Consider the following 27,307-nt stretch of genomic DNA (forward strand, 5'->3'; position numbering starts at 1 on the left):
CTGTGAAAATCTGGGATTGTACTCAAGAGGCTTATAAGTGCTCTTGTCATTGTTATGAGTGACAGTGATTGTATTCAGACCTATCTTTTATGTTGGTTTTCTAATGACTGCTGACATAAAAAAAACAAAGACCTATACCATTTATTGAGCATTTAGTTTACAAATAAAATATTTTCAGTGGTGCACACTATTTGACTACTGTAACAATACAGGTTTTTCCACAGCCGGAATTTATCCAGAGCAGCAAGAGGAAGAGGCTAGAGGAATCTGGGTGCAACTAGTATCAACAACAGGATGAGAGGTGAACATTTGTTGCTTTATTAACGTTTTAAAAAAAAAAAAGCAACAAAAAGAGAGAGAGGGATTGGTGGTCAAGAGAGCTAGCTAGCAAATGAAAATGAGGGGGTGGTGCTGAGAGACACATAAATTCTTTCTGCAGTCCTCACTGTAAATGGTAAGGGATTATTAATACGAGACATGCCTACCTCAGCATTGCGGAAGACTTTGAGCATGTCTGTGTCAAATGCTTCCACGGTCTTGTAGTGGCCAGTGAGGATTTGCTTCTCGATGGTGCTCAGGTCCAGAGGGTCAGACACCTTCTCATAGTACTGGCTGTTCCTGATGGCACACAAAAACTGCAGATTAGTCTGGAAAAATCATTCATTTTAAAACTAAATACACCTGAGTGTCAGAGCTAAGGCCAGCAATGGAAAACCATAACCCCAGCCATCACGCAAAGAAAAATAATGAGCTGTTGTTTTTAACACCAAGTGATTACTGTCAATACTGGACAAGAACCAAAGCGCAGGCTGTCACAGCTGAAATGTGTGGTGCAAGATAAACTGTTACACTATGTGGGTGCTGTACACTGATAAAACAGATAACACTGTTACTCTGCTGTGCAGAAAACAGTAAAACATTATGAATGAACCAGCTAACATGCAGGTTTGCACTGTTACCTCTTCCTTGACGGAAGGTTCACCAGTGGAGCAGCAAGTGTCTGGCCAGCTGAATCTGAGGTAAGACAAAAGAGTAACGTGTGTCATCATTTTTCATTTTTATAATGGCTTATATGCAATGAATATTAGATAGGAGCATTGAGGCACTGACAGCTGTGTTTTAGAGGACTGATCAGACCTCAGCTCATATAAATATCTACTTATAAATTATGCATGCAGGTAATGTGCAGCACCATTACCTCAACAACTAAGCTTTTTACATACATTATGGGCCAAACAACCAAATCCATATGCTCCACTACTGTGATTAAAAGTAACAGAATTTTAAGGCTGTTTTTAATTTCAATGCTTTCCTACAAAAACACTAACCCTTGTAGCTGGTGATCATGTCGCAAATCTCCTTGAAGATGTGTGCGAGGCGTGCAGTGCGTGTGACTTCTGTGTTTTCCTCTGCAGCAGCGAGTCTCCGTGTACGAACTGACCGTGACGTCTGCAGGGCCGAGAACTGCGTCAGGAACACATCTGAAAACCAGAGGTGAGTATTACTAATTGATCTTTTACACAATTTTACTTGAGCACAGTCACATGCTCATCAAGTTGTTTGCACCATTGTCACTTTAGCTAACACGTTTATCACAACACAGTTCAACTGTAGGCAATGAAACAGTTTTTTTTCTTCTTTTTTTCTTTTCACAACTCAAATTGCTATCATGTTCCTGTCACACCTTTAAGCTCACACACTCACCTGACTTGATGTTGCCATCGTCACGGATGACTCCTCCCCACCGCGTATATATGGACAGGCTGTTGGCATCCCTCTCTCTCTCGCCTTCTCTCTTTAGCAGCTCCTGTTTCTCCCTCATCTTCTCCCAGTTCCTCAGGAGAAACACTCTGTGCTTTAGCACAAAGTTCCTGTTGATTGAGGAAGAGAGGACAGGAGTGTTAAGATGGCATATGTCTGTGCTTTTGCTTTTAGGAAAGTACTGAAGTTAACAGTAAAACTGCATTCATTTCATATATTTAATTTGCACTAATTATAATTGAGATGTTTAAGCAATTATTGCTTTATGTTATATTGAAAATCTACACAGTTAAGAGACAAGAATAGCTGCTGGTGCCGCTGGTGGTGTAGTGGTAGTGCGCCCGTCCATACACACAGGCCGTCATATATAACCTGCATGTCTTCCCTTGCTCTCTCCCCTAATTTCCTGTCTCTCTCCACTGTCCTATCAAATAAAAGCAAAAACTGCCCAAAAATAATAATAAATAATGTGTGTGACTACAATAGTGTGTATCATCCATGCCACATCACTTCCCATAATAGCTTTGCGTTTACCTCTCTCTGTTGGACATGGGCTTCATGAGATGAGGGTAAAACTTGTTGCTGTCATTCGACTCTTCCTCCTGAAGATAAAGAAAGTTGCATTAAAGCGTGCGCTGATCTTAATGGGAAACGCCCCTTAAATCATGAACTTACATGCTACTGTTTTCTTTGCCAAGGTCAATCAGTATTTCCACAATCACAACTAAATATTCATATTTTAAACTATGATCCAAATTGCTAAAAGCCTGTATTCAAAGTATAACATTATGCTATTAAATTTTAGGTCATACAACTGACACTAATTCAACAGATACCCTTTAAGGTATTCTGTGTTACTTTTTTAGACACCTTGTGGCCCACTAAGAGTACCTCTGAGAAACACACATCCACGCCCTACATACGCACTGGACTTGATATTTAACACCAGAAGTGGACAAAACTTGTAACAACCAACAGTAACACCAGATAAAAATAAGTCATAGTTTTTATTGAGATCTTAAAACTATTACAGCATCTATCCAAGTATGAATATAAATCTGAGAAAAACAAAATCCAGTTTTCACTACAAGTCAACTGAAACCAACACAGGTTCTATGTATTTTTATGTGCATTCATCACTCACTCGTTTCTTGAGCTGGTGTTTGGACTTTCTCTTCTCCTTGAGTCGACCCAGTCGCCGAGCACCTCCCGTCTTTCCCGGCAGGCCATTAATACGCTGGCTCTTCCCCCCGATGATGCCGCGGCAGCTCTCTGAGCCACACTTACAAACTTGCTGCACAGTAAGCAGAGAGAGTGCGATAAAAGAAACACATCAGTAAAAATAATGAAGTGTAAGTGAGATTATGGTCTTTCTTATTCCATAAGGAGATCATAATGGCTGCTGGTGCTTCACCTGCTCTTCTGTGTTGAAGGAGTGGAAGTTATAGTCGTAGGTGAGCTCAGTGCCACTGTTTATGTCCTTGAGAGCAAACAGACCAATTCTGTATACTCCATTCACCGACCTGAGAGAAATTAAGATTTTACAAATTTGCTTAAAAAAAACAGAACAAAACAAATAATAACAGTAAATTAGTGTTTATGCCAAATTAAAGTTAGAGGTTTTATAGTGTCAGAAGGCCCCTGGGTTTATAGTCACTTTTAGGAACACTCATTAAATAATTACTGCCTCAAAAATCTATTGTGATAGTAGCAAAACATTACAAACCTACAAAGAATGATGACTCCTAATATCACAGACACCAGAACACATGCTAATTAAGCTCAAAATAAAAATTAAAACTGACAATTTCAGGTCAGATGTCATAGTCAGTAAAATAAAAATTGGGACCAAAAGAGAAAAGGACTATCCTGGTTTTCATGTGGCACCAGCTCTACACGTAATCCCAATTTTTCTCTGCTCAAACTGAGGGAGTGCTCCAGCGTTTCACTATTCTTCTAAGAATAAAGTGCACTATTCTGTTTGCTAGCCACTTGATAATTTATTCCCTCTGTAGGGGTAAAAAGCTGGTTCAGCGCATTGTCTTCTGGCACTACAGCTGTATCTAAGGCCCGGCTACATGTAATCTCTCTTCTGTGACAAGATGGATGACTCTCCGGGCTTTGTGCTGAAAATCCTCGATCCTTGTGGAGTCTTTTATTTCAGCCCAGCCACTCTACATTACATGCACATGGACACACACATATACACAAACCAGTGCCCTAGATTACGAGCTGGTCTATGCTGGGGGGCAGAGGATACAGTTTGACAGTTGTCTCTCTGAGGTACACACACTGTGCAGAATCAAATCCTCTAAAGGTTAAACTGTGGCGGTTCACATTGCAGACCTACCACATACTTGCTATTCAAAACTTTAAGAAAAACAAAGTAGGATTCACTTAGCAAAGTCACACACACACAGGTCTGCTCAGTCAGTCTCCAGTTGCAGTGGATTTAGCCATGCTGTGAGAACAATCCCTCAGGAAACCAGCGAATTGTTTTGGTGTGGTGCAAGGCCTTTAAGCCATTTAGGCCTCTGAACCCTGGCAGCGACTGACAGAGATGATCTCATCAGATTACCACCGCACATTAATAAGCTTGGGGTTCGAGGCAGATTTCTCTTTTACAATGAGGTGCACCTGCTACGTGTCCCTTTCTAAGCTATACAAGCTAAGGCCTAATATTCTCCATGACTAGCTATCCATAACCTAAGTTAAAGTAGTTTAACTATATATCTGCAATAAATTAACAACACAACTTGAAAAAATTAATAGTAACAAAGAATTTCTCCCAAAATTAGGGAATCTAACACCAACATAAACAAAGGCACACTGACGTGCATTAAAGTGACTTATGGCTTAAGATTGACTATAACTTGTGATTACTTATAGCATAACCTATGTTCTTTAATAACATGAGGGAAGTGGAAAGAATACAATAAGTATAGCAGAACTGTTCATAGATTTTCTGGTCGTGTCTGTATTTCAGACTGGGCGATCCATGTTCCTCGAGTGCCACTGCCCTGCTTGTTTTCCAACTATCCCTGCCCTAAAAGTGGTGTAACTGTGTATTTTTAATAGCGGTATAGCTTCTGATGGACTAAACATGCCTGATCCATGTAATCAGCAGTGGGTGTTTCAGGGATTTATTGGAAAACAAGCAGGGCACTGGTTCTTGAGGAACATGGGCTGCCCAGTCCAGCTCTATTTGAATCATACCATACCAGCTAGTACATTTATGTTGAATATCTCTCCTTTTTGGTGCGTTTACCATAGTTCATTTACCTCTTTGAGGGTGAATGAGAAATTACCCATCTCACCCGAATCATCAGGCACACAAATAGATAGCAATTAAGGTAAACTATTGAGATAAGGTCTATTTTCCAGTTTGTTAACCTTAAGTGATGGAAATATTTCAAAAACAAAGAACTGAATTATCGAGCTGGAACCTTTTTCAGTGAGCTTCCTCCACTCACAATAATAAGCAAGAATCTTAGCCTTACTTGCTTAGCACTGTCTGCCTCTTTAATATATTCTGACTGTTGATGGACCTGACAGTAAGTAGTAAATCCCATTCTTATAGTACTCCTTATGAAAGTTACCATTCTGAAAGTGCAAGTGAATGCAGAATGCTTTCTTTGTCATCACAGAAAAACAAATAACCTCTGCGCTAGCTCAATTATCCATCAGTAACAACTTCTGGCAGCTTCTCATGCTTGCACCTGAGAAGGTTTAGCCAGATCTGGGTTTTGGTAAGAACCCAGAAGCACCACAAGGACATTAGCAGAGAACCGATTTAAAGCTGCCATGACACCCACCACTTTTGCATCTCACAGTTGGGTTCACAGCTATGGTTTATGAAGCGTGCTTCATTGCCCATTCGGTAGCTGTCAATCACCATGCCGCTATCCAGGTTCAGACAGTAGTGGCCACTGTGGGAGAAGTACTGCTCCATCATACGGCTCCTAAATGATGGGAAATAAAAAGTGAAAGACTAAAAGAGATTGTCCTCTTCCATGTTTAAATGCTTTCTGGTTTGAGAAAGTGAAATGGTTAGAAGGATTTTTAAGGGATGTTTACCACTTAATAAGACTTTGTTGTACAGTTTGTCTCACCTAAACTCGTGCTCGCTAACCACCTCTCCCAGGTACTCGATGATAAACTGTCCTGCGCGGAGAGTCTCTTTGGTGCGGATGCCCCAGCCCTTGCCCTCAGCACGGAATCGCTCCAGACACTGCACCCAGTCATGTTTCTGGATGTGCTGGTTGTCACACTGATCACCACATGGACAGGTGCTAGAAGAGCACTCAGCAACGCTCATCCTGAAGGAAAAAAGGCAATACAAAATTTTAAAATAAGCTTTTATAGTGTTATAGTGTTGTCCTGACAGCATGTTTGCCCTTCATTTAGGTTTCCTTCCTTTACAACATTGTGATGATTTCTGAAATATTAAGACTGTAGTCTCTAACAGCTTTTTACCTATTCAGACAGTCATCCAGACAACCTTTTTCATTCAGGCTCTCAGGAGGTCTACAGTTGCATGTAGTTGTTTCATAACCAGAAAACGGCTTCACATCTACATAGACATCTGTGACAGAAACAGGAGATTTTTCATTTAGTTTTTTTTATTATTATTATTTTGCAGACAACTGATAAACTGCAACATTCAAAGAATCCAAGGCAACTAATGAAGAAAATATCCCTGTGGCACATGGCTGAACAGGTAAGTGGTAGCACACATACTGATCAAGCAACAAATGTAATTTTGCAAAGTCACAGAACAAAGCCAGATACTCACTTGATCTGATTTTTTTGTAAAGGGGGACATCCGGCCTCTTGTAAAGCTGAAACACACAAATGGAACAATAAATCCAGAGATGTTTAATGACAGAAAACAATTTATTTATGTGGGCCACTGAGGTTGTAGCTTTTGAAACTATCCATCAGCCTTTCTAATTTAAGCCTGGAAAAACCCTAAAAACACTTGGTGTTCCATGCGATTGATCACCTGATCGTGTTTCCACAGCCATAGGATGTCATAAGGCAACTGGAAATCAATGCGCTTCTGCCTCAGGTACTTCCCTGAAAAAGCAAAGTAGGAAAAACTCAAGAAAATAAGGAAGTAATTTTGTTACCCTATATATATGTCACAGATCTCTTCACATACAGTATGTAATTTAGAAGTTCAACTTCTCACAGAAAAGTTTCTGTGTTTTTATCATAATATAAATGACAATATCAGCCTGTGGTCCCTGAAAAAGAACGGTCCAATTCCTAGAAACAGGTTCATTCATTTATTTATAATTTTGATGAGTAATCCCAGGGGCCTCTCAAATATGGAAAAAGGACTGAAGTAAAAGCAGTTTTTTTTTGTTTTGTTGTTTTTTTTTTTTTTAAACACTGTAATCAAACTTCATGAGACAGACTAGTATTTTTCGCTGATGGGTTTTTTACAGCCACATGAACTTTTAATCTCCCAAAATCCTCCACCTGATGTTATAGCCTCCCATTAGGTTTACACTGAAATTTATGAGATTGATGTGGATAGCCCAGTCATCACTGCATTGTATGTTGGTGCTCTGTCCAAGGCTTTGGTACCACACCCTGCCCTTAAACGGTAATCCACGCAATACTTAAGAGTAAATAGATTTCTGAAGTGTTAAACTGATTTATCAATTTCATAACAATTATATGATAAAATTTTAAAAAGTGATCTAATTTGAGACTCACCAACATGTATAGGAGCTGGAAACAAACCATACTCATGTTCCCCGGGTATGTATTCTAGTTTCTCTTTCTTTAGCTGCAGTAGCTGACTCCGGGGGCTACGGGTTTTAGAGAAATGGTAAAATGTAAAAACAGATTATAAGCAGTTCTGTAAGCAGCTCTTACAAACTGGGTTTTGAAAGAGATTCTATGATTGTGTCAGAGATGTTTTCAGGTACTTTAAGATTTTTTTGGGGGGGGGGGGGGGGGGACTCACTCTTCAGTCTTGTACACGTCAGAGTAAAGCCCTGCTTTCTGGAACTTTTTCTTTGGAGGTCTGGGTGCTCGCTTCTCCCGTTGGCTGGTTATGGGCATGGGGGGAGCTTCTTCCCTGGTGACGGTGCCTGGGCGTTCCGGGGAGATGTGGCCATCTGGCTTGCCTTCCATTGAGCTAAAAACAGAACAATGATTTGGTTTCTAGTGACAAATTGACTCAAATTGAATAAATGTTACAAAAAAAATATATATATATATATGCTTACCCACGAATGTGCTGGAGCTCATCCTGGATAAGCCAGGTTCGTCCTGTTCCAGTTCTGGACCTTGCCACCAGGTTGCCCAGGTCTTCTTCTCTATCCGGTATTCGCTCTTCAGTCTCTTCTACCTCCCCGTCCTCTTCTTCCTCTTCTTCTTCCTCATCCCCATCTCTCTCCCAGTGCTTCCTCTTCTGCCCTTTTCTATGCTGGCCCTGGACTACCGACTCAATAGCATCTGTCACAGTATCCCCCTCCCACCCCCCTAACCCCTACTGGCCGTTCGCCCACTCTGTCCCTGTGCCGAGTTTGATTCAGTTCAACGACAGGGGGTGGGGATGGTGGCGGAGAGGGTAATGGGTGTTTTCTGGGACGCCCGGGCCCCCTCTTCTTCACCACATTGTTACCTGTACGAGTCTGTCTCTGCAACTTCTTGGCACGTAGGATTTTATTGACGTGGTGCAGGCTGTGTTTGGATGGCGGTACCCGATGAGAGTGGTGGGCCAGGGAGGCATCCAGGCAACAGTCCTGTGAGGAAGAGAGGCAGGAGGAGGTGGCAGAACCGTGGGAATGAAACAAAGATGGCTGGTGATGGTGCTGCTGACGGTGGTGCAGGGATCCTTCTGACCCTTCGGGGGTTGAGAGGCCAACACCTCTCGTCTGTATACCTGATGACCCTGGACAAAAAAGCAGCAGAGTCTTCATTATGCTGCCAGAAAGTGTCCCCAGAAACATATTGCTTGGTATGAGACGGGGACATGTTGACTATTTTTATACTCTTCATGCCAAACAGTAAGTTGAATCCAGATATAGTCCATTACTCGTTTGTTTTTGACAGATTTATTTTTTTATATAGCTCAATATCAGAAATTCATTAATTTTTATCAATCAAAGAATATGGAGCTGAAGTAAAGACATTAAAAGGAAGGAAAACAATACCAAGCCACCTGGAGTCAACAGTGAGATTTGCTTTACGAATCTCAAACAATTAACACATCGAAAAACACTTTTTCTCCTCCTCTCATCTTGATTCTTTGCATCACTTTCTACTTCCGTTGATCTCCTTTCCTCAATGATGTAATCCTTAAAATCATATTTCACACTTGTCCTAAACTCTTCCTGTCCCTTCCATACACATTACAACACTGCTTCAGTTTCTACACATCTTTTTCACTTTTATCTTCATTAACACTGATCTTTATCTTGCATCTATTTTCCATTATACCTGCCTCGCCCCTTTAGTCGACAAAGGAGTATTATTCCCAAATCCTACTTCTCATTCACAGATACAAGGAAAACATGAAAAAGTGAAACTGTAACAAAATGAATCATGATAAAGTCCTCTTATTTATACTAATAAATCCAGATTATACTAATATTATTACTGGTACAAGCCTATCAACATCATCCTTAAGTGTCAGACATGCCCCATATCCAGTGACCCAGGCCGGCCATCAGATCAGGGAGCCCAAATATGTCACACCCAAGTCACGTGTGAGCTCTCTTGTCGCAACTTTCATCATGCATGGTGTGAAACCCAAATCAAGCCACTGTTTGGACATGCAGATTGAACAGTGCCTATGTAACCCTCATTGAGGGAAATGCATTGCATGTTTTTTTTTTGTTTTTTTTTTGTAAGCTTGGAAATTAACACTGCATATTTGGATAGAAACACACATATGCACACCTGCTATTCTGTGTTCCATCTTTCTTGGCCTCACTTCTTTTCCACATCACTCTCCACCTACACTTTTCTGTCAGTGAGCATCTATCCTACTTCCATCACTCCCTGCTTGTCTTGCGTGCCAGCCCAGTCTCCACCCTCGGCCTCCTCTTACCTTAGCAGTGCAGTCTGCGACCGCTGTTTGACCCCCAGGTTCTGAGCTCTAATCCAGGATTACCCCTGCTTGCTTTGAACGGCACCATGCTGCCTCAACAGAGACCTTACCGCTTCCCATCTCACTTACTGACATGCACATAAATATTAAGTAAAGGTCACATACAAACCCTACCATTGCTCACACACAGAGACAGGAAAGCATATTAGTCATGGTCAGGGGGCATTCTGAATCACACCAATGAAGCAAGATCATTGCTGGAGAAATCTTTTATCAGCAACATTAGTTCAACCCAGGTGCTGGGCGTACTGAAGGATAAGACTAGACCTCATATTGTGGGCTTTTCAGGGAAACATCTACTAAATATATCACGTTAACAAAACACTCCACCCCTGCAGTAAGATGAGCTCTGGCAAAAATGCTATATCAGCTGTGGCCAACTGTGGCCACCCTCACTCAGTGGAGCCAGTCTAAGTCACCCTGTTTTTTGCCAAGCAGGCCTGCTGTTATTTGCCAAGCCGTAACCACTAGTAAGTGCTACCAAATGTCTGAAAGTGTATGCACAGGGGACATCACAATGCCTTTCATAGAGATTTTCTTTAAAATAACTAGTGCCCCATTGCGCTTAGTATTTTTGTTGTTCACAGCTAAGAAGGCTACAGAGAGAGAACTGCTCATTTCCAGTATTGTTTCAGCCATCTACAACTGAGGTATGAATGGCTCCAGGAGTAACCACTACTCAATTTCTCAATACTATATATGATTTTCAACAAACTTCAACAAGCTCCACCCAGCAGAAATCAACTAGATTTGAGAGCCCACTTGCTGTGCCACATGGCAATATCTGAAAGGGTTATTACCCAAACAAAGTCCTGGAATTATTGCTGCAACTAATTGACTGGACCTTGTGCCAGATTCACCGTACTGGTGCCAAGCAATAAGCTCATCAGACATCAGCCAATCATATTTAGTCACAGGATTCTTGATACATCTGCATCTGAAGTATTTTTAGAAAATGAATTTGGTGCATAGTTGACTCCAGTAACCTTTAACAATGTCACTTACGGTCACAGGATTTTCTGTGCTGAACAGCTCATAAACCATGTGAGTGCATTGGATTCAGCACAGTGAATATAATATCTAGCAATTAATGCAAATTGTTGCTGGTTTCTATACTGCCTTTTTATTTTAAATGAACCATGCAGATTGCACTGTAACCTGTATATGAGTGAATGCTAATTGTAGGCAATATATTAATACAGGTCGCTTTGCAAATTTACTTACCTAACTCTCTCCTCTCTGCTGATGTTGAGCGGTCCTTCCTAATCGGTCGGTCCATGCGGGAAAAGCTGGAGCTCTCTGGGACTACCTCAGTCTTTCTGCTCCTGCCTCCTTTCAGGGATGTACGTGTGAGAGCAGAGGCAAACAAATTTGTAAGGTTTGGAGAATCATGTACTCCAGGCTCTGCATCCTCTGTGGGGGTGAGAGGCTCCTCGTCCTCTGTGTCTGAGCACCCTGCTGGGTCTTCAGTCCGCCCATTTGAGAAGGGACCCTGGCCAGGAGCAACATGACTTCTTGAAAGCTTAGAGTAGTCTGCCTCGGTGCTTCCCATCCTGAACCAGGATTCTACCGGGTGGTGGCCTTTTGAGCTGCTACTCAGTGCAAGCCTGGAGGGTCCTAGACAGGACATGGAGCTCTCTTTGCGCTTGTACCTTTCTGCAGATGAGGATGAGGAAGAAGAAGGGGAGTTAGCAGAAGTGGCAGCAGCTTGCTTGCTTCCACTGGTGCTGGATGTCTCTCGTCCAAAGCGGCATCTTTGTAAAGACTCTGCCATTCCCAAACTGCCAACTCGCTCCACCTTCCCTGATACCCCACTGTCGGAAATCCCTGCACTAGCCCGGCTCCCTGATCCGCCTCTGGCTGTTTCGTCCCTGTCTTCCTCACAGCGTTCTCTGTGTTTGTGTCTGTGTTTGTGTTTGTGGTGCCAGTTGAAGGAAAGCTCAGAAGACATGGGTGGGTAGAGGACAGGTGACCTTCCTCCTCCCAGATACTCTTGCCTAAGCAGCTTGTGTTTTTTCTTGTGGAATTTGGAGGGGTTCAGAAGGAGATGTGAAGGGTGGTGATGATGCATGTAAGATGTGGGGGGAGGAGGGGGAAAAGACGGTGAGTGGTGAGAGTGGTGAGATGGTGCTGTGTGGGGTGACTGGTGGTGTGGATGGGGATACAAAGCGCTAGCTGTTGGGTAGCCTCTGTAATAGCTCAACCCCAGGGGCCCAGAAGAGTAAGGAACACTGTAGGACGGGTGGTAAAAGCCTCCACTGGAGAGTGGAAATCCTAGCCCAGGTACAAAGGGAACCTCAGACATGGACTCCCTCAGTTTGGGAGGCCGACCCCGTTTTTTCTTCATGTCTGGTTTACGAACATAATGCAATGGGTCACAGGAGTATGCAGGATGGGAGTAGAAGCTGCCAAAATTGACCCTGAAGATAGTGGGCAGAAGGTCTCTGTGGATATAATGATGTGGTGGCGGGGCACCAGTGCCTCCTATACCACCACTGGTCCGGCTACCCACCGCCGGTACTCGACTTGTTCCTGCTGCCATGCCTATTCCAGTGCCCAGCCGGTGTCCTGTGGTACGGTGTGCTATCCGTATTTCACTCAGTCTTACAACAATTTCATCCAACTCAGCAAGAAAGTTTGGGTCGTGTCGACGGGAGCGCAGCTGCAGGTACTTCTTCTTGCGTTTCCTTTTCTGTCTCTTTAGCTTGTCATAGCCAGTGCAGCCATGGCTGCGGCGCTTGCACTTGTGCTTATGTTTCTCTTTGTGTCCCATTAAGGAAGAAGCAGGAGCTGCTGGGTGAGGTCTCCGGGGATCAGGTGATGACCTTGCACCATGGGGTGATGGAGAAGGTGAGGGATGTTCCATTAGCACAGTGGAGTGTCGCCGCCTGCCTCTGGAATTAAGGCCCACCCCTGGACCCAAAGCTGAACCGATGACCCCTGGCATTAATAACCCACTGCTTAGCCCAGGTGGCATCCCAATCCCACCCAAGCCACCTGCCCCTCCTGCTTTCTCACCACGGTCAGAGGTGCTGTTATTATCTGTTCCTATACCACTGTCACTGGGCACCGTCTCCTCACTGTGTGACTCACTGACTGGAGATGGAGTGGCTTCTTTTAGCTCACTGAGGGGAGCAGGAGAAGTGGGATGGAGCGGTCTTGGAGGAGAAAGTTTATGATAATGGTAGTGCTGCCTGTAATGATGGTGATGATGATGGTATCCACGGCAAGATGACTTTTTCTGGGAAGCTGCTGTGGCCATAGATGACGTCGAGCCCAGCCCAGGGTTGCGAGGATTAGGGGCTGAGAAAGTTGGGGGAGTGAAGGAGAATGTGCTGTGGCTGTGGTGGGGGTTAGAATAGTGAGCATGACCTGCAAAGTGCATTGAGCCTGGCTCCACAAAGCTGGCATCACTTATGGGACTGTGGCCTCCACTAGACTGAGAGAGGGAGGGGGAGGGAAAGAGCTCTGAAGATGAGAGCTGATGATGTTGTTGGGACTGTAACTGATGGTGATGGAGAGGGGAAGTTGTATTTGGGGATAGGAAGGGTTGTGGTGGTGTTGTAGCTGTGGCACTAGGCACGGCTTTTGGTTTACGGCCTCTCCTTTTACCCATGTATATTGTGCCCTTTTTACTGACATTAATTTGTGGACCAAGTTTACCCCCAAAAGAAGCAGCCAGGGATGACAATGATTGGGTGGCAGCTTCCACAGAGCTGACCATCCCACTGGTAGGACCTTTAGGTGTGTCTTCTGTTCTTGGGCCTAATAGGATTTGACTGAGAATACGCTTCCGTTTCACACTTTTCATCTTATTGATCTTGCCTATAATAGTCTTCATGATAAGCTGCCCATTTCCTTTACATCGGAACCGTTTGTCTCCCATGTCCCCTGACTCTGGAGCCAAAGTGGGAGGCTGACCCTCCTGGGGTAAGGTAGGGGGAAGGCGCTTGGGACGTCCACGTTTCCTAGGCATAGGTTTAGGAGGATTCAGGTCCACCTCTGGGTGAAGAACAGGGGGGTCCTGCTCTTCTTTTGACTTGAGTAAAGATGAAAACACTTTTGAGGGGGCAAGCTTGTTAGGTGGGTGCCCATGGGCTGGGGCATCAAGCCTTGGCATTTTAGACTTCGGCCGACCCCTTTTCTTAGGCTGTGGTGGGAAAAGCTGTGACACTGGACTTTGTGGTACAGAATTTTTGACCTTATTTGGGTTTGGAGGCCTGCCTACAGGTCTTTTAATTGGTGGTGACAGGGTTTCCAAACTTGAAGAGAAAGGCATGATGGTTTTGCTCTGGTCAAAGGGACTGTCCTGGCCTGCTCTTTGACTATGCGTTTTATTCATCACACGGGACCAGCGTGGCTTCCTTCCCCTGCGTTTTTTAAGAGGTTTGCTGTCCTGCTCTGCGGGTGAGTCTATGGATGAATCAGGAGAATCATCTCTAAGAGGTGTCTGTGGACTTTCTTCACCTTCTGGCTCTGGTGGAGAAGGTGCTCTTTGTCTTAGAGGCTCAGGGGGACTGCTTGTACGACCAGGCCGGCTACTATCCCAGCAGGCACCATGCTTATTTGGACTGGAGCTCTTCTCCCTCTCAACTTGTACTGGTTGACTATTAGCCCCCTTGTCTTTTCCTTCTGACTTTCCTGTTGCTGTTGGTGGATGGCATTTTAAGTCTCTGGGGCTGTCCATATCCTGCTCCCTCTCATTTGCACTGCTGTCCTCATCCAAGGCAGGACTCTCTGCATGGTGTCCTTGTAAGGAAACAGGGGAGCCCAAGTGACTCACTGCACTCACCATCCTTTGCTCAATTAAAATGGTGGAAGAGGATGAAATGACACAAGATGAAGAAGTTGTGTGGGGTAGAGAGTGAGCAGGACGGGACTGTGGTTTGGAAATGCTACTGCTGCTGTTGTCATTGTTGCAGTCCTTTGACGTGGTTGACAGGCAGTTATTGCCATAGGTGAGTGCTGGGCTGCTGCTGCGACTACTGCTGTTGCTGCTGTTCATGTTGGTGCTAATGTTGTTACTGCTGCTACTAGATTTCCCAACTGCATCAGTGTCCTCCTTTCTCAGGGGTAACAGGCTGGGTAAATTTTCCATAACACTGTCTTTGTTCCTAGAACCATAGGGCCGACCAGGCGGTCGGGATACAGGGGGTGGTGGTGAAAGGTGAACCACTCTTGAGTATGTGTTCCTATTGGCCATAGCTCTGTCTCGCTGCTTGGCTGTGGGGGCCATAAAGCCTGAGCTTGGGAGAGAAGGAGCAGGGTCAATCTTTGTGGGTTTGGCTGGCTTAGGGGTCTTTGATGGTGGGCATGTGGCTATGAGTTGAGCTAATTTCTCAGTGACTGTGGGTGCTCCCCAATTTTGAACACCCTTGTCCTTGTCTCTCTGACTTTCAGTGCTGTATGTGTATTGAGGAGGTTTGACACCTTCAAAGTTAGGTTCTTTAGAGGCAGGTAGTGGTGGAGAAGGCGAAGATGACTGGGGGTTGGGTTGTGGAGTTGGTGTTTTCTTTCCAGAGGAATGTGTTTTGCTGTCTGGTGGAGGGCGGTGAAGGTTAAGGGGTCTTTCAGATGTGTTGTTGACTGCTTTTGTGTCTGGCTTTGTATCAGGCTTACAATCCATCTTTGGTGGACCCTGAAAAAAAAAAAAAAAGCATGGCAAGTTATTAATAAGCATTAATAGATGGTAACAAATGAATAATCATTTAAGAAACACATTGCACTGTTTCTAAATTAAATAGATGTGTACAGTTTTATCTCTAAACATTAACATACTGAAGTCAAACACTTATATCTAATGACAAATCTGGCCAGTGACACCTCCAGCTGAAAGTACTAACTTTCAATAATCAATGCATTTCTTTAAAATTTTCAATTCATTGATAAGATTTTCTGCCCGGTCTTGCTTCCCGGGGATGCCCTGGGGGGAAGATACACGCAACTTAATAACACTTATCAGGGTCAGACTGGGGACAGAGAGGGAGAGCTAGAGAGAGGTCATTCAGGGGAGGGGGTGGAGAGGACGTGGTCAGGCGGAGACAGAGGATAGACGACAGACGGCGGGAGATTGGAGGGGGCAGTGTGTAATGAATAGTGACAGGCCAACTGAGAACACAAAGAAAACTGAAGAACAATTTATGCTCTGCTCTTTATCTGTGCAATGACATGGTGATTACTGGGGTAACCTTGTTATGGGCCAGTGCCATACTGATGACTGACTGATAGCATTTTAAAGTAAAGTAACTAAACACAACTATGGGCACAAAACAAATATAATACGTTGACAAAGATGCTCACTCTCACTAGTGCATGTTCACTTTAATCAAACTAAAAATCCAATGCTGAATCAAAATATAAAGGTTACATTGTCCCTCCTTACCCTTTTAGCTGGAGTACTCCCATTCACTTGGGAGGGTGATGATAGGGTGGTAGTGCTGGCGGGAGGTGGAGCAGGAGGCGGTGTAGGAGCTTTAGCGGAGGGGGTTGATGAAGATGATAGGGCTGGTCTGTTGACACTGGGACTTTTCTCCCTCTCTTTTTCCCTGCCATGTGAAGGACTCTGGCTCTGACTGCCCGGCCCATCACCTGGAGCCCCAGCGCGGTTCCCACGAGCACTGCCTCCTCCACGATTTGTGTGCCTCACAGTAGCCCTGAAGGCTGGTCGGCACACATAATTCTCCAAGATCTTGGGTGGCTTCTTCATACGTTTTGCTTGAAGGCCGATCTTAAGTTTGACATTACCCTCAGACAGGCTGCTCTCTTTGATGGAGAAATGAGACTGGTCACCGGTGCCACCTCCTGGCCCACCAGTGCCTGCCCCCCCAACACTAGCAGAGACAGTAGCAGCTCCCTCCTTCTCTCTGTCTCTTTTCTTTTCTTCCTCTTCTTCTTTCTTTCCTCCTCCCTCCTTCTCTCGCTCCCCAGTGGGAGCACCTGAAAGAAGAGGGGGTGGGGTTGCAGTTCCCCCCTGAATCTTCTGATCCATCTGAGCTTTGGGTGTGTGCAGGTTTACTAGGGTGGGGATGTAGTGAATATCAGGTAGAGTTTGTGTCAGGGAATGGGATAGGGGTGAAGGGGGAAAGGGGGGAGGGGGATAACGGTGAGTGTGACGCTCTCCTTGTTTTGACGTGGCTTCTCTTGTCCTCTGCTGTCCAGCCCTCTTTCTCCGTCCTTCAACTGTAGGAGTAAAGACAGATATAACAGGGAGAGAAAAGAAAGGGGAGGATGGAAGAGCCAAAATTCTACATTAGTTATTGTAACATCAACCAGTCAGAACATCAACCAAATACAACAGCTTAAACGATACCCTAGAAGTAAGTATAAAATGTCTTATAATGGATGATGTGGAATGCAGAGGTTTATTATCCGATTGGTCAGAGGATGTCCTTCAGCCTATGTGGCTGACTTTTTATATCGTGCTCATCCTCACTGCCCGCAACAATCTGTGACCTATTTCCATAGCCGAGGGTTTTCTACCTGAAAAATGTAAACCTAAGGCTCAAAGAAGTGTCCACCTGGAAACTGCAAAAACCACAACATCCAGAGTCAATAATTAATCCCACAGTGTTGCTCCACCGTTGTGAGGTGCCACAGGATAAGTTTCCTCATTAGCTGTGGGAAAAACAGGTGCCTCTGATAGTGGTAAGCTGCTTGTTTCCTTTGTTAGCACAGTAGCAGCAGAGAACAGTATGTTTCTTAATTGTGCTTCTTAGGGACAGTCCAATTCAATGAAGTTGTCTACAGCTCCCTGTGGTCACTGAGTGATTTAATGCGGATTCGCCCCCAAGCAGGTGCTTTCTCTGGGTGAAGTCATTTGGAGGCAATTCAAAACTGTGACCTCAGCACATTGGGTCCTCTGGGACTATACAGAGGATCTAGCTGCCTTTTCCAGCCTTTGCCAGCAGCAACTGAGTGAGTGATAGAGCGTCAACGTGCCGGCGGTTTCTCTGCGCCCTACATTAGTGCAGAGTACTAAAGGAGCCACTTAATGGAGCCTCAGGAAAGTCATCACATCAGTACACCGTCACAGCGAGAAAAAAAAGGAATCTGCCCTAGACACTCTTAGACCGTGTTTGTTTTGGATTACAACGATGGAAAGCAGTAGTAGAGATTTTATTTTGCCCAACCACATGGTAAATGCAGTTGGTGTCTGTCCCGTAGTTCCCCCACACCCTCTTTCTGTGTTTACTTCAATTACTCACTCCATTTCGCCTTAAAACTGCAGACTCCCCCTTGCTATACATACCACAGTCAAATCACACCTCCCTCTTTTCTTTAACACTCCATCAATCTCTGCCTTCTTTCACCATTTCCTTTAAGCTTTTCTGTCCTCTTTCTCCTTTATTTCACAAAGTAGGAACACAGTAGTTACAGCACAGCACACAAAATAAAGTTACTTTATTCCTATTTAATCAAACACACATTTTGCTGCCCACCACCCCCCACCCATCCCTGTATCCTTTCTATGCAGTGTGTGACAAATGATCTCCTCATTCTTTTATACTAAACGCTCACAGTCATACTAGCTGCTTCTGCTGCCTGACAGCAGCATTGCCAAAAATAAGCCACTGTAGTACCGAACTCTACGAGAGCCTACTGACACGAGTCGAAAAAAGCCTCCCGGTGAGTCAAAACAATCCTCTCACACAAATCCAGCACACTTACTGGCACTTCTTCTCCTGTAAATGTTCTGATACTAGGCCAAATCACTTTCCAACTTGTGACTGATTATGTCATTAGGTTATGTTTCTGGCCAAAGGCTTATCATTTTCATGTTTAGCTTCAAGGTACTTTTATATGTAAAAAGTAATGTTGAGACTACACTACAGTCATTTGCTTCTTACAGTCATATTGCAAAACACCAGGATACACAACAACTGCTGGCTTTCAAGCCAGGTATTAGTCATGCCTGTCTGTGTTTGCCTTCACATTCAATAATGAGTACCTGAAGCAAAAATCAAGGGTATATAAAACAAGAACAAATGTCTGAAATGAATATGAAATACAGAGAATCAATAATCAATGTCAGCCCAAGAACCTAACAAATGGCAGAGCAGGCAAGAACGTAGTAAACAACTTCCCGCGCCCCCTCCCACTTCTTTCCTCCCCTTACTCCCTCCCTCCGTTCACTCCCTCACTTTTGCACACGTTGTTCATAACTGCTGATTTCCCCTTGGCCATAGCAATAATATCCAACCCACCCACCCGACATCACTCACGTGAGGGCTGGCGTCTGCCCCCAGAGCTCCGTGTCATTTTCAGGGCTTTTACTCCATCTGCATTAATACAGGGCCACGATCACTGGGGAAAGCATCCAAATTCCTTTACTACTACTACTACTACCATTGGGCCGTATCATCTAACAGCAGGAAGTGCTCCAACATAACTGCAACAGCCTATAGCTTTAAATGAAAGAAGGGGGTATAATGTTTAAACCCTTAAGATTAGGGGGTGATAAATCGGAATGACAGGTGTCAATCAGACCCGCACCGCCATGCAAACAACCTCATTCGATGCTATTATCGCCTAAAAAAACAGTGCATATCTGTGTATTTATATTATAATAAATTACGTGCTCCCTCTTGTTATGCAAAAAAATGTGGTGAGCCAACACAGGGATGAAAAAAAACCCAAATAACGTTATCTGCTTTTGATTTCCTGTACAGTCAACACTGCACCTCCAGGGAGTAAACTCATGAGTCTATGAACGGATCACCCTCAATTTTCACTGCAAGTACTCATTGGCTCAGCAAATTCACCCGTTTAGTCACACACATATTGACTGTCTCAATCGAAAGGAAATCCAACCTCTTTCGGTTTCTGAACGCCGTTAGGTTGGCACCCTGTGCAATCGAGAAACAAATTTGCAAACATCTACTCCTGTGTAAACATTGAACTATCAAAATCTACCGAAGCGACTGAACAAAAAAAAAAAAAAAGCGATCACTGACCATAATGATCCAATGCACCTACATGATAACATGGGCAATTAATCAGCAAAGCTATTAAAATCTATATCCACTCACCTGTGTAACTGTCCAGAAACGGTGCTCACATTATTTGGCTCTGTGTCCTCCCGTCGTGTGTATCAGCGTAGTAGCCGCATATTTTATCACCCAAGTGCTGAATTGCCAAAACTAAGACAGGAAAAAAGTCAGATATTGACCGTATAATTGTTTTTATTTTTTAATACTACAACCGCCCCCCCGCATGCACTCTGAGCTAAAGGGACAACCTGAAATTAATATTTCGCCTCGTGTATTCAAGCCTTAATTGCATAACAAATGTTTGCGGTGTCTCCAGATGTGCCACATTGGTGGTAACAAGGTAATGCTCTTATACGCAACCACAAATCTCAATCAGAAATCAATGCACACAGCTCCGGACGACCTACGAAATGTGACCGATAACCTTTGTACCCCCCGAAACCCAAAGTTGCGATGGTGTAAGCGGAGTGCCAGCATGTTAAAGCATCGCCTCCAAAGATATATTTCTGTAATACCTGCGGTATTAACAGACCAGGCAGTAAAGTAACGAAGACAGCATGTCCGCTTGGCGCTTAACACAGAAAGGGATTGTGTTTATTTTCTAACAAGTTGATATCTATCATGCAATAACAGACAGTCCGTGCTACATTTTGTATCAATGGCACTGGCAGCGGCTAACTAGCCATCTATCAAGCAGCCTGCTTGAGGTCGATTTAGGCTCATTTCGGCGTGCACAGCTTTAACTTCAATTCTTTGTAGGACTGCAAATGAGAAGCAAACGCCTACAGCTTTCATACAAATTGTGTATTTAAAGCGAGTGAATACGAAACAAGCCAGGACGAGGGATGTACATAATCTTACATCTCCGTCACAGTCTCGCAGGCACTCGTGTTAACGTTACTACATCTCAGCTACGACGGCTAACGATGCACTAGCAAGTCAGCTAACTAAAACCTGAAAAATCTTCCAGCGCTGCCTCAAAGACAAACGCGTAATAAAATCGACTGAAACACACACGCAAAACGCGGAGAATTATATTCCACTGGTATAAAAATAACAGATGCTGCGCCGTGTAGGTTATTAAAAAACACTAACTGTCAACAAAATGGCGGCTGCGTTGAATCAACAGAGACCCGAAATGGATCTCCCTCTATTTCTTCTTCCTCGGTGCTAAAATCCCTTTTCCTGACAGCAGCTGGTATCCGTAATATCTCCCGAGATGCTCCGAAATCCTCTCCGACACGCCGTTAGCTGGGCCTGGATGTGTCAGCGCGGGCCTCTCTCGTTAATCGGGCCTCCATGTCTGCTCAGCCCGTATCGCTACTGTGTCAGTACAACACGGGCATTCTCAGTCCCACAGAGGGAGGGAAGGAGGGAGGAGGACGGACCGAGCGAGGAGGGCGGAGGGGACAGGAGAGGGGAGAGACGAGTAGAGGAGAGCAAATGTCGGTCGTATGCGGCTCCTGTGGACCCTACTCATTGACAAAAAACATGTCAGTGTTTCGTTATTTCAGTATTTCGCCGCGGAAAATGCGTGTTTTCGGGTGGGTGTGGGTGTGTTTTTGCTGGTATGCAACAGTCAACTGTCAAACTGGCGGTGCCCGGACAGCGTCACTATAACCTACAGTATATAAACAGTACAGACAGGACGCGGCGACGGGAGACCTGGAGCCTATAAATAAATCATCCTGCTCTTTATGGGTGTTGTTCTTCTGTTAGAGCTGAAACTAGCTAGTTGAGTAGTTCATTTAAGCTGAGGGATGTAGGTCCGCGTTTTTGTTTTTTTTTTTGTTTTCCCCATTGCTCATGTTCATACCGATCACTTCATCCTAATGCACTTTTTAACAAACGCTGCCCAAGAAGGACGTTTTGCAGTGCTGTAACTACGGAATATATCCTCTCATTAGAAGCTTTACATAAACCTTTATACAGTTTTGCGCAGAACATGAATAGTTTAGTACCCCATCACTTACAGTAGGTAAGAGTACATTAGGAGGCAGGTTCATAATATGAGCATCCAGAAGGAGAAAGCAAAACTTGTGGCATGTGGTCACCTATAGGTGAACAGCTATAGCTGTTGTTTCAAGAGAAACAAAAAAGTAACATCTTTTAAAATAATTGATCATTAATGTGGCTATAAATATTTCTCATCATTAGCGAAATGACAGATGATGCATAGTGTGAGGATGACAGCATTAGGCTTTAATAAAGGTCTAATAAAGGCAATTATTTCCTCTTTATATAAAGATCCCATTTGTTGTACAAAGGTCAGTACATAGTTATTAAAGAAACTGTCCAAAAATCTTAACGCAACAGTGCTACTTCATAACTTCTCATTTTGACAACCACTGGCAACACAGCGGTGATTAGTTCATGACATCAAAGTCAGTCAGTCAGAAAACCACCTAGGAAGGCAATGTAGCGAGAAGGACACATTACCTCCACAGCTTTTTCACCAGGCTCCTGGGTCCTTTTGTGTGTAGAGAATCTTAGACAGATGTAGACAGAGCATAAAAAATAAAGGTCCTTAGCAGCATTGTATGAATCAAGGGACAGTCAAAGTTGCATGTTATGAATGTGATTCATGTGCTGTATTTCATTCCAGACAGAAAAGTCTGAGGTGAGAAGTGTGTCAATTTGAAAACCATAGAGGAGGTGGATTTGCTAGGCATGTTTTTCAAATCGCCTGCCTCTCTTGCTGCTCTGTCCTTACAGAGTAAGTATCTGGGGGTTCTGATATGGGTGGAAGGTTGTTGTCGACACCATCAAGGCTTTTGCGGCATACTGGGCAGGTATCATGCTGAGAGATGAGAGAAAACGTGTTAACCTGTAAGCAAATTATCAGCAGTTGACGTTATAGTGAACCTGAGACAGTATTAGTAAACCTTTTAGTAACAAAAAGGTTTCTGTGTCGTCTTTATAGACCTCGTTTCAGGATGTGTGACACACTGTTAAATTCTTCATGACAAATCTAACGTTCAAGCACCTCAGCCCACTGACCACAATCACATCATTCTTACCAACTCCAGCCAGGGCACTATACATTCACTGTGGAAGTAATGGAGGCAGGGTAGCTTCCTAACAGTTTCCCCTAATGAATAATCCTCCATACAAACTGGACAATCCAGTCTGCAGTCTGAGACAGAAAAACAGAAACAGAAAGTATGAGTGTGAGACACAGAGAGAAGTAGATACATTCCTAATGACTCATTACACCTCAAGCTCTCAGCTCTTTATTAATCATGAACTGTATGAAGTAGTCTGCATCTAGGCAGGCTAGCTTTCAGGTGTTCATAACTAAAGTTGTCATGATGCTTTGATCTCCTTGATACAATAAGGAACAGGAAAGATGGGATGAAATTATGGATTTGATGAGCTAAGAACAGAGGGCGGAAAGAAGACAGGAGAAGAAAGAAAAGATCAGGAGAAAATGGAATGTGGGAGGAATAAGGAAAAGGTGGGAAGAGAAAAATAGAAGATGTAAGAAGGTAAGAGGAGAAAACAGGAGGAAGCAAGGGAAGATAAGAGGAAGGAAGGAAAGATCAAGGTGGATGTGGGAAACAGGAGGGAACAAACAAATGAAAGAAAAAGGAGAGAAAAGAAAAAAGGAGGAAAGATGAGGGGACATGGGAAGGTAGGATAATGAAAAGAATGATAAGAGGAGGAAGGAAATTTAAGAGAAAGAAAGGAAGGATATGACAAGAAAATTAGTGAGGAGAAACAGCAGAAAGACCAAAGGGGACACAAGATAGGACAGAACAAAAAACAGATGAAAGGAAGGAAACACAGGACAGTAGGAATGTACATATGCCTTTTTGAAAAAAAAAAAAGCATTTCTCATTATGAAACCAATTTGATTTCATATGCTTTGTTGTACTGTACACAGTGCTTGGATTCCCACCTGTCTGTTCCCGAGAGATGCAAACTGTTGGCAGGGATGAAATCATCACCTTTTCTGCAGGGGGTGGACCTGTGTTCTCAGACCATCCTAACAACCAGGTGAGTGGGAGACAACACATATTTTACGTATACTGGTGGAGGCATAGGAGACAGAGAAGAATGAACTCTGATAGACATACACATAAACATAATCAGTTCAGGACTTGATGGCAGCAGATGTTGGGGTGTAGACAAAAAAGAAATTAGTGGCAAATGTGAAGAAAACCACATTACAACCAATGTTACAGCCATCATTTTTCAAATCACAAGTCTGAAAATCACTCTGACCTCTGTGGCCAAAGCATCCAGATTTCCCTGAACAAACACATAGTCAACTGGGTTTGAGTAGAACTGTGGCATGTTGGACCTGCGAGACAAACAAAGACAGCAAGAAAGTCAGACAGCGACGTTGCCATATAACTGTAGATGAAATCACAAGTAACTAATGTGAATTGGAAATCAAAAAGCATTTAACAGTGCAGCATCAGGGTTTCCGTTGTTGGCAAACAGACCTGCCAAGAACTGCTGTGCAATCCTTGAAAAGACAAAGACAGACAACAAAGATGCATGTTTCTAAAACGCAGACTTTACAGTGTAGTCAACCGTTCCAATTCATGCCATGCTTTTATGATTTTATTTGGGATAAGTAAATCCACTGATGCAGGCAACTGTTTTTGTATTTGTAACATAAACCTCTGTCAATATCATGAGTGGAAGTATTTGGGTCATGAATTTATTGTCATTTAATAATATGAATAATGCGAGACATGAGCTTTGTAAACTATATTACTATACCCCAATATTTTATCATCGTTTCAAAAACACAAACCTACTATTTTAAAGCTTGTGCTATAAAAGTATACCTTTCTTCTCATTCTCATTTTATCGAGATAATTTGTGGAGCATAATCTAAAGTCTAATCACATTTTGAAACAAAACAAAGCCATATAACGATGAGTATAGATTATACAAATGGACTTGTAGAAACAAATAAACCTGTAGATACTACAGCAGTTATTTTGTTTGTGTTCACAGCAAAATTATAACTATTTCTGTGCAAAAATCACTGTTTATATATCAAAACTGCTGGTGGATGTTGTTCAACCTAAGAAGAGATAGAAAGAAATAATCAATGGCATACTAAAGAATTTTTATGGATTCAGAGTTCAGTACACACTATACACCCATATTTCTGTGTACCCTGTCAACACACCCTTCCACTGCAGGCCTTTGTTCATGCCCGGACAACCTCTCTTATCCAGGCTGGGGAGGAAACTCTGGTTCTCTGGATTGAGCAGTACCCACAGACACTAGAGAAGGATAGCTCTGACCTGCAGATACCTGCTCGCTGTCATTTGGGTCGGACTGTGAGGAGGGTGGCTGTGACAGCAGAGCAGAGCGCTCCATAAACACCAGCTGCAATAACTTGGAGAGAGACCAGAGAAGCGATCTGTCAAACAAGCCCTTACAGAAAGAGGAGCGTTGTCATTAAAATGCCATTTGTAAGTACATACATCAGAGAACAACGCATTTGTATTTTCACCGGTCGTTGATGTGCTCTCCTGCAGAAGTCTGGAACCAGTCAAATAAAAATCAGTTTTAATATTAGTGGTGTAAAATGAAAAACACAAATCTTAGTAGCCCTGTGCACTTGATGACAATCAAATGCAAGCTTGTATTTTAAAAAATGTAATCACAGATTTTTCGGACTTGCATCTACAGTAAATGTCATGCAATTTAATAATTGAGAACATGCCTAGAACATGTTTTATATACCACAGAGGTATGTTTCCACATGTACCTAGAGTCTTCTATCATCTCCTCAGTGAAGCCAGAGTCACATCTGGAGCAGATGAAATTCTTGGCAAAAAAATATATATATATATACATACACTACACTACCAAAGTGTGTCAACAATGAAGCTTCTCATCCCAACCCAGTCCTATAACCATTAGGAAGGCTATTAAGGAAATTTTGGGGACCTAAATGCAGTGATTTGGTCTAATTCATATTCATAAAGTAGCAGTGTGTAAAAGATGTGTATTTATAAGTAGGTAAAGATCTGCACTGAAATCTATACTGATGTAAATGCACAGAAATATTACCATAAAATCTAACTAATACAATTTTTTCTTTTCTTATTTTCCTTTATGAAAGTAGCCTACTTGCTGCCCCTCTGGTCCAGACATTACAAAACTAAATCATTCAAAGCAAACAGCCTAAAGCTGGTAGAAATTTGACCCCAGTATGAATTAATTCAAACACTGTTATTGGGTCATTTTAATCCACATACACTTATGTTGTATTTCATAAGTTCATGTTTTTATCTGCAAAGTAGATAATAAATTTACCTTTCAGATAAATGCAGTGTCCTGTAATGGAGTATAGTAAGAATGAGCAGCACAAAATCCAAGTGCCCAGTATCACTTTATCATAACATCAGTGTGTAATCGTGCCATGGAAAGTGTTAGTTTCTCAACTAATGCAAAGACCCCCAGTCCAAATCCAGAAGTTACGCCCTTGAGGTGGGGTAAGGTGCCAATAAGGGGACAAAACAAACCGGGCTGTAGGGTTGAAGGGACCTATTTGTGGCTCCAGTGGTGCGTGCTGCGAGTGCATGTGCTGACATCCATCCAGGCCCTCTTACGTCTCTCACACGCAGATGACAGTAGACAACTGGCCACAGTCGCCAACAGTGATGCTTCTAAATATGGCAACGTGACGACCTTACTCCCTCTCTCTAATGCTAGATCCTGCAGTGAGCTGGACGCACATAACCACCAACACACTGGCAAGGTGATCCAAGTAATGATTATTTCAGAGCAGCTCCAATCTTTGCACGTTTTAAAAGGGAAAAAAAAAAAAATCAGTAAAAGTTTAATCCCTCCCTCTCCGTGGTCACATGGACGATCCCCAGGCTAACACGTGTAGATGAAAACACTCTCCGAAGTGACTCACCGGGAGTTTAGGGTTTGTTTCACATTTACAGCAGTGACAGAAAAAACGGTCCTGTGGTGTCTCCGCTGCCTCAGCCATCTCCAGCAACATTTGGCGCAGACGGCACATCAATAACACCAATAATGAGCAGGCACCAGGATCCTCACATTTAGACTTTATAGGTCAAGTTTAAGGAAAGATTTGTTAGACTTGTGTGAGTAACTAAATCATTTTCATGGGGCAAAGTTTTTTAAATACCACGTTGGAAAAAGAAAACCCAGAGCTCAAAAGCAACAGGTTGTCAGGACATACAGTTTCCTTGAAGTATGTTGAGTGTATCTAAGGTATAAAAAAAACGCATTAGGGTTTAAAAACACTAATCTGACCAGAGCTGAAGTGAATTCTTAAGCTTGGAAACTGTTTCCATGACATCAGGGCGACTCCTATATCAGCAGAAGATCATGTGATACAGCTGAGAGCCCCAGCACGGTTAATTAGTGGACCCTCTTTGCTCCCAGTGTATTTTAATCAGTGACATAAGACAAT

The 27,307-nt window shown here is 43.3% G+C and overlaps 2 protein-coding genes and 1 long non-coding RNA gene across 3 annotated transcripts in view; 1 reads left to right on the forward strand and 2 right to left on the reverse strand.

The window, feature by feature from the left end:
* Positions 1–21,255, reverse strand: part of ash1l (ash1 (absent, small, or homeotic)-like (Drosophila)) — a 28,387-nt gene extending 7,132 nt beyond the window's left edge. The window contains 20 exon segments of the mRNA XM_026301096.2: positions 486–618; positions 960–1,014; positions 1,329–1,481; positions 1,705–1,871; positions 2,296–2,363; positions 2,906–3,055; positions 3,176–3,284; positions 5,577–5,723; positions 5,874–6,080; positions 6,238–6,346; positions 6,557–6,602; positions 6,767–6,840; positions 7,489–7,583; positions 7,742–7,915; positions 8,007–8,258; positions 8,260–8,674; positions 11,120–15,533; positions 16,278–17,074; positions 19,924–20,020; positions 20,980–21,255. Coding sequence (XP_026156881.1) covers positions 486–618; positions 960–1,014; positions 1,329–1,481; positions 1,705–1,871; positions 2,296–2,363; positions 2,906–3,055; positions 3,176–3,284; positions 5,577–5,723; positions 5,874–6,080; positions 6,238–6,346; positions 6,557–6,602; positions 6,767–6,840; positions 7,489–7,583; positions 7,742–7,915; positions 8,007–8,258; positions 8,260–8,674; positions 11,120–15,533; positions 16,278–16,883 — 7,374 coding nt within the window. The 5' untranslated portion in view covers positions 16,884–17,074; positions 19,924–20,020; positions 20,980–21,255.
* Positions 935–23,859, forward strand: LOC113126950 (uncharacterized). The gene is made up of 4 exons (XR_003295352.1): positions 935–1,019; positions 1,416–1,494; positions 6,404–6,481; positions 23,771–23,859. It is a non-coding gene; the product is annotated as an uncharacterized LOC113126950 (long non-coding RNA).
* LOC113126949 (E3 ubiquitin-protein ligase RNF115) lies at positions 22,562–26,860 on the reverse strand. Its single transcript, XM_074933686.1, is given in 9 exon segments — positions 22,562–22,684; positions 22,905–23,020; positions 23,786–23,880; positions 24,113–24,190; positions 24,299–24,358; positions 25,037–25,248; positions 25,338–25,395; positions 25,625–25,683; positions 26,783–26,860. Coding segments are annotated over 9 exon segments (879 nt in total).
* Between the last annotated feature and the right edge of the window lie 447 nt (positions 26,861–27,307).

The sequence above is a fragment of the Mastacembelus armatus genome, chromosome 11 (genome assembly GCF_900324485.2).
Source record: "Mastacembelus armatus chromosome 11, fMasArm1.2, whole genome shotgun sequence".
NCBI classification, from domain to species: Eukaryota; Metazoa; Chordata; class Actinopteri; order Synbranchiformes; family Mastacembelidae; genus Mastacembelus; species Mastacembelus armatus.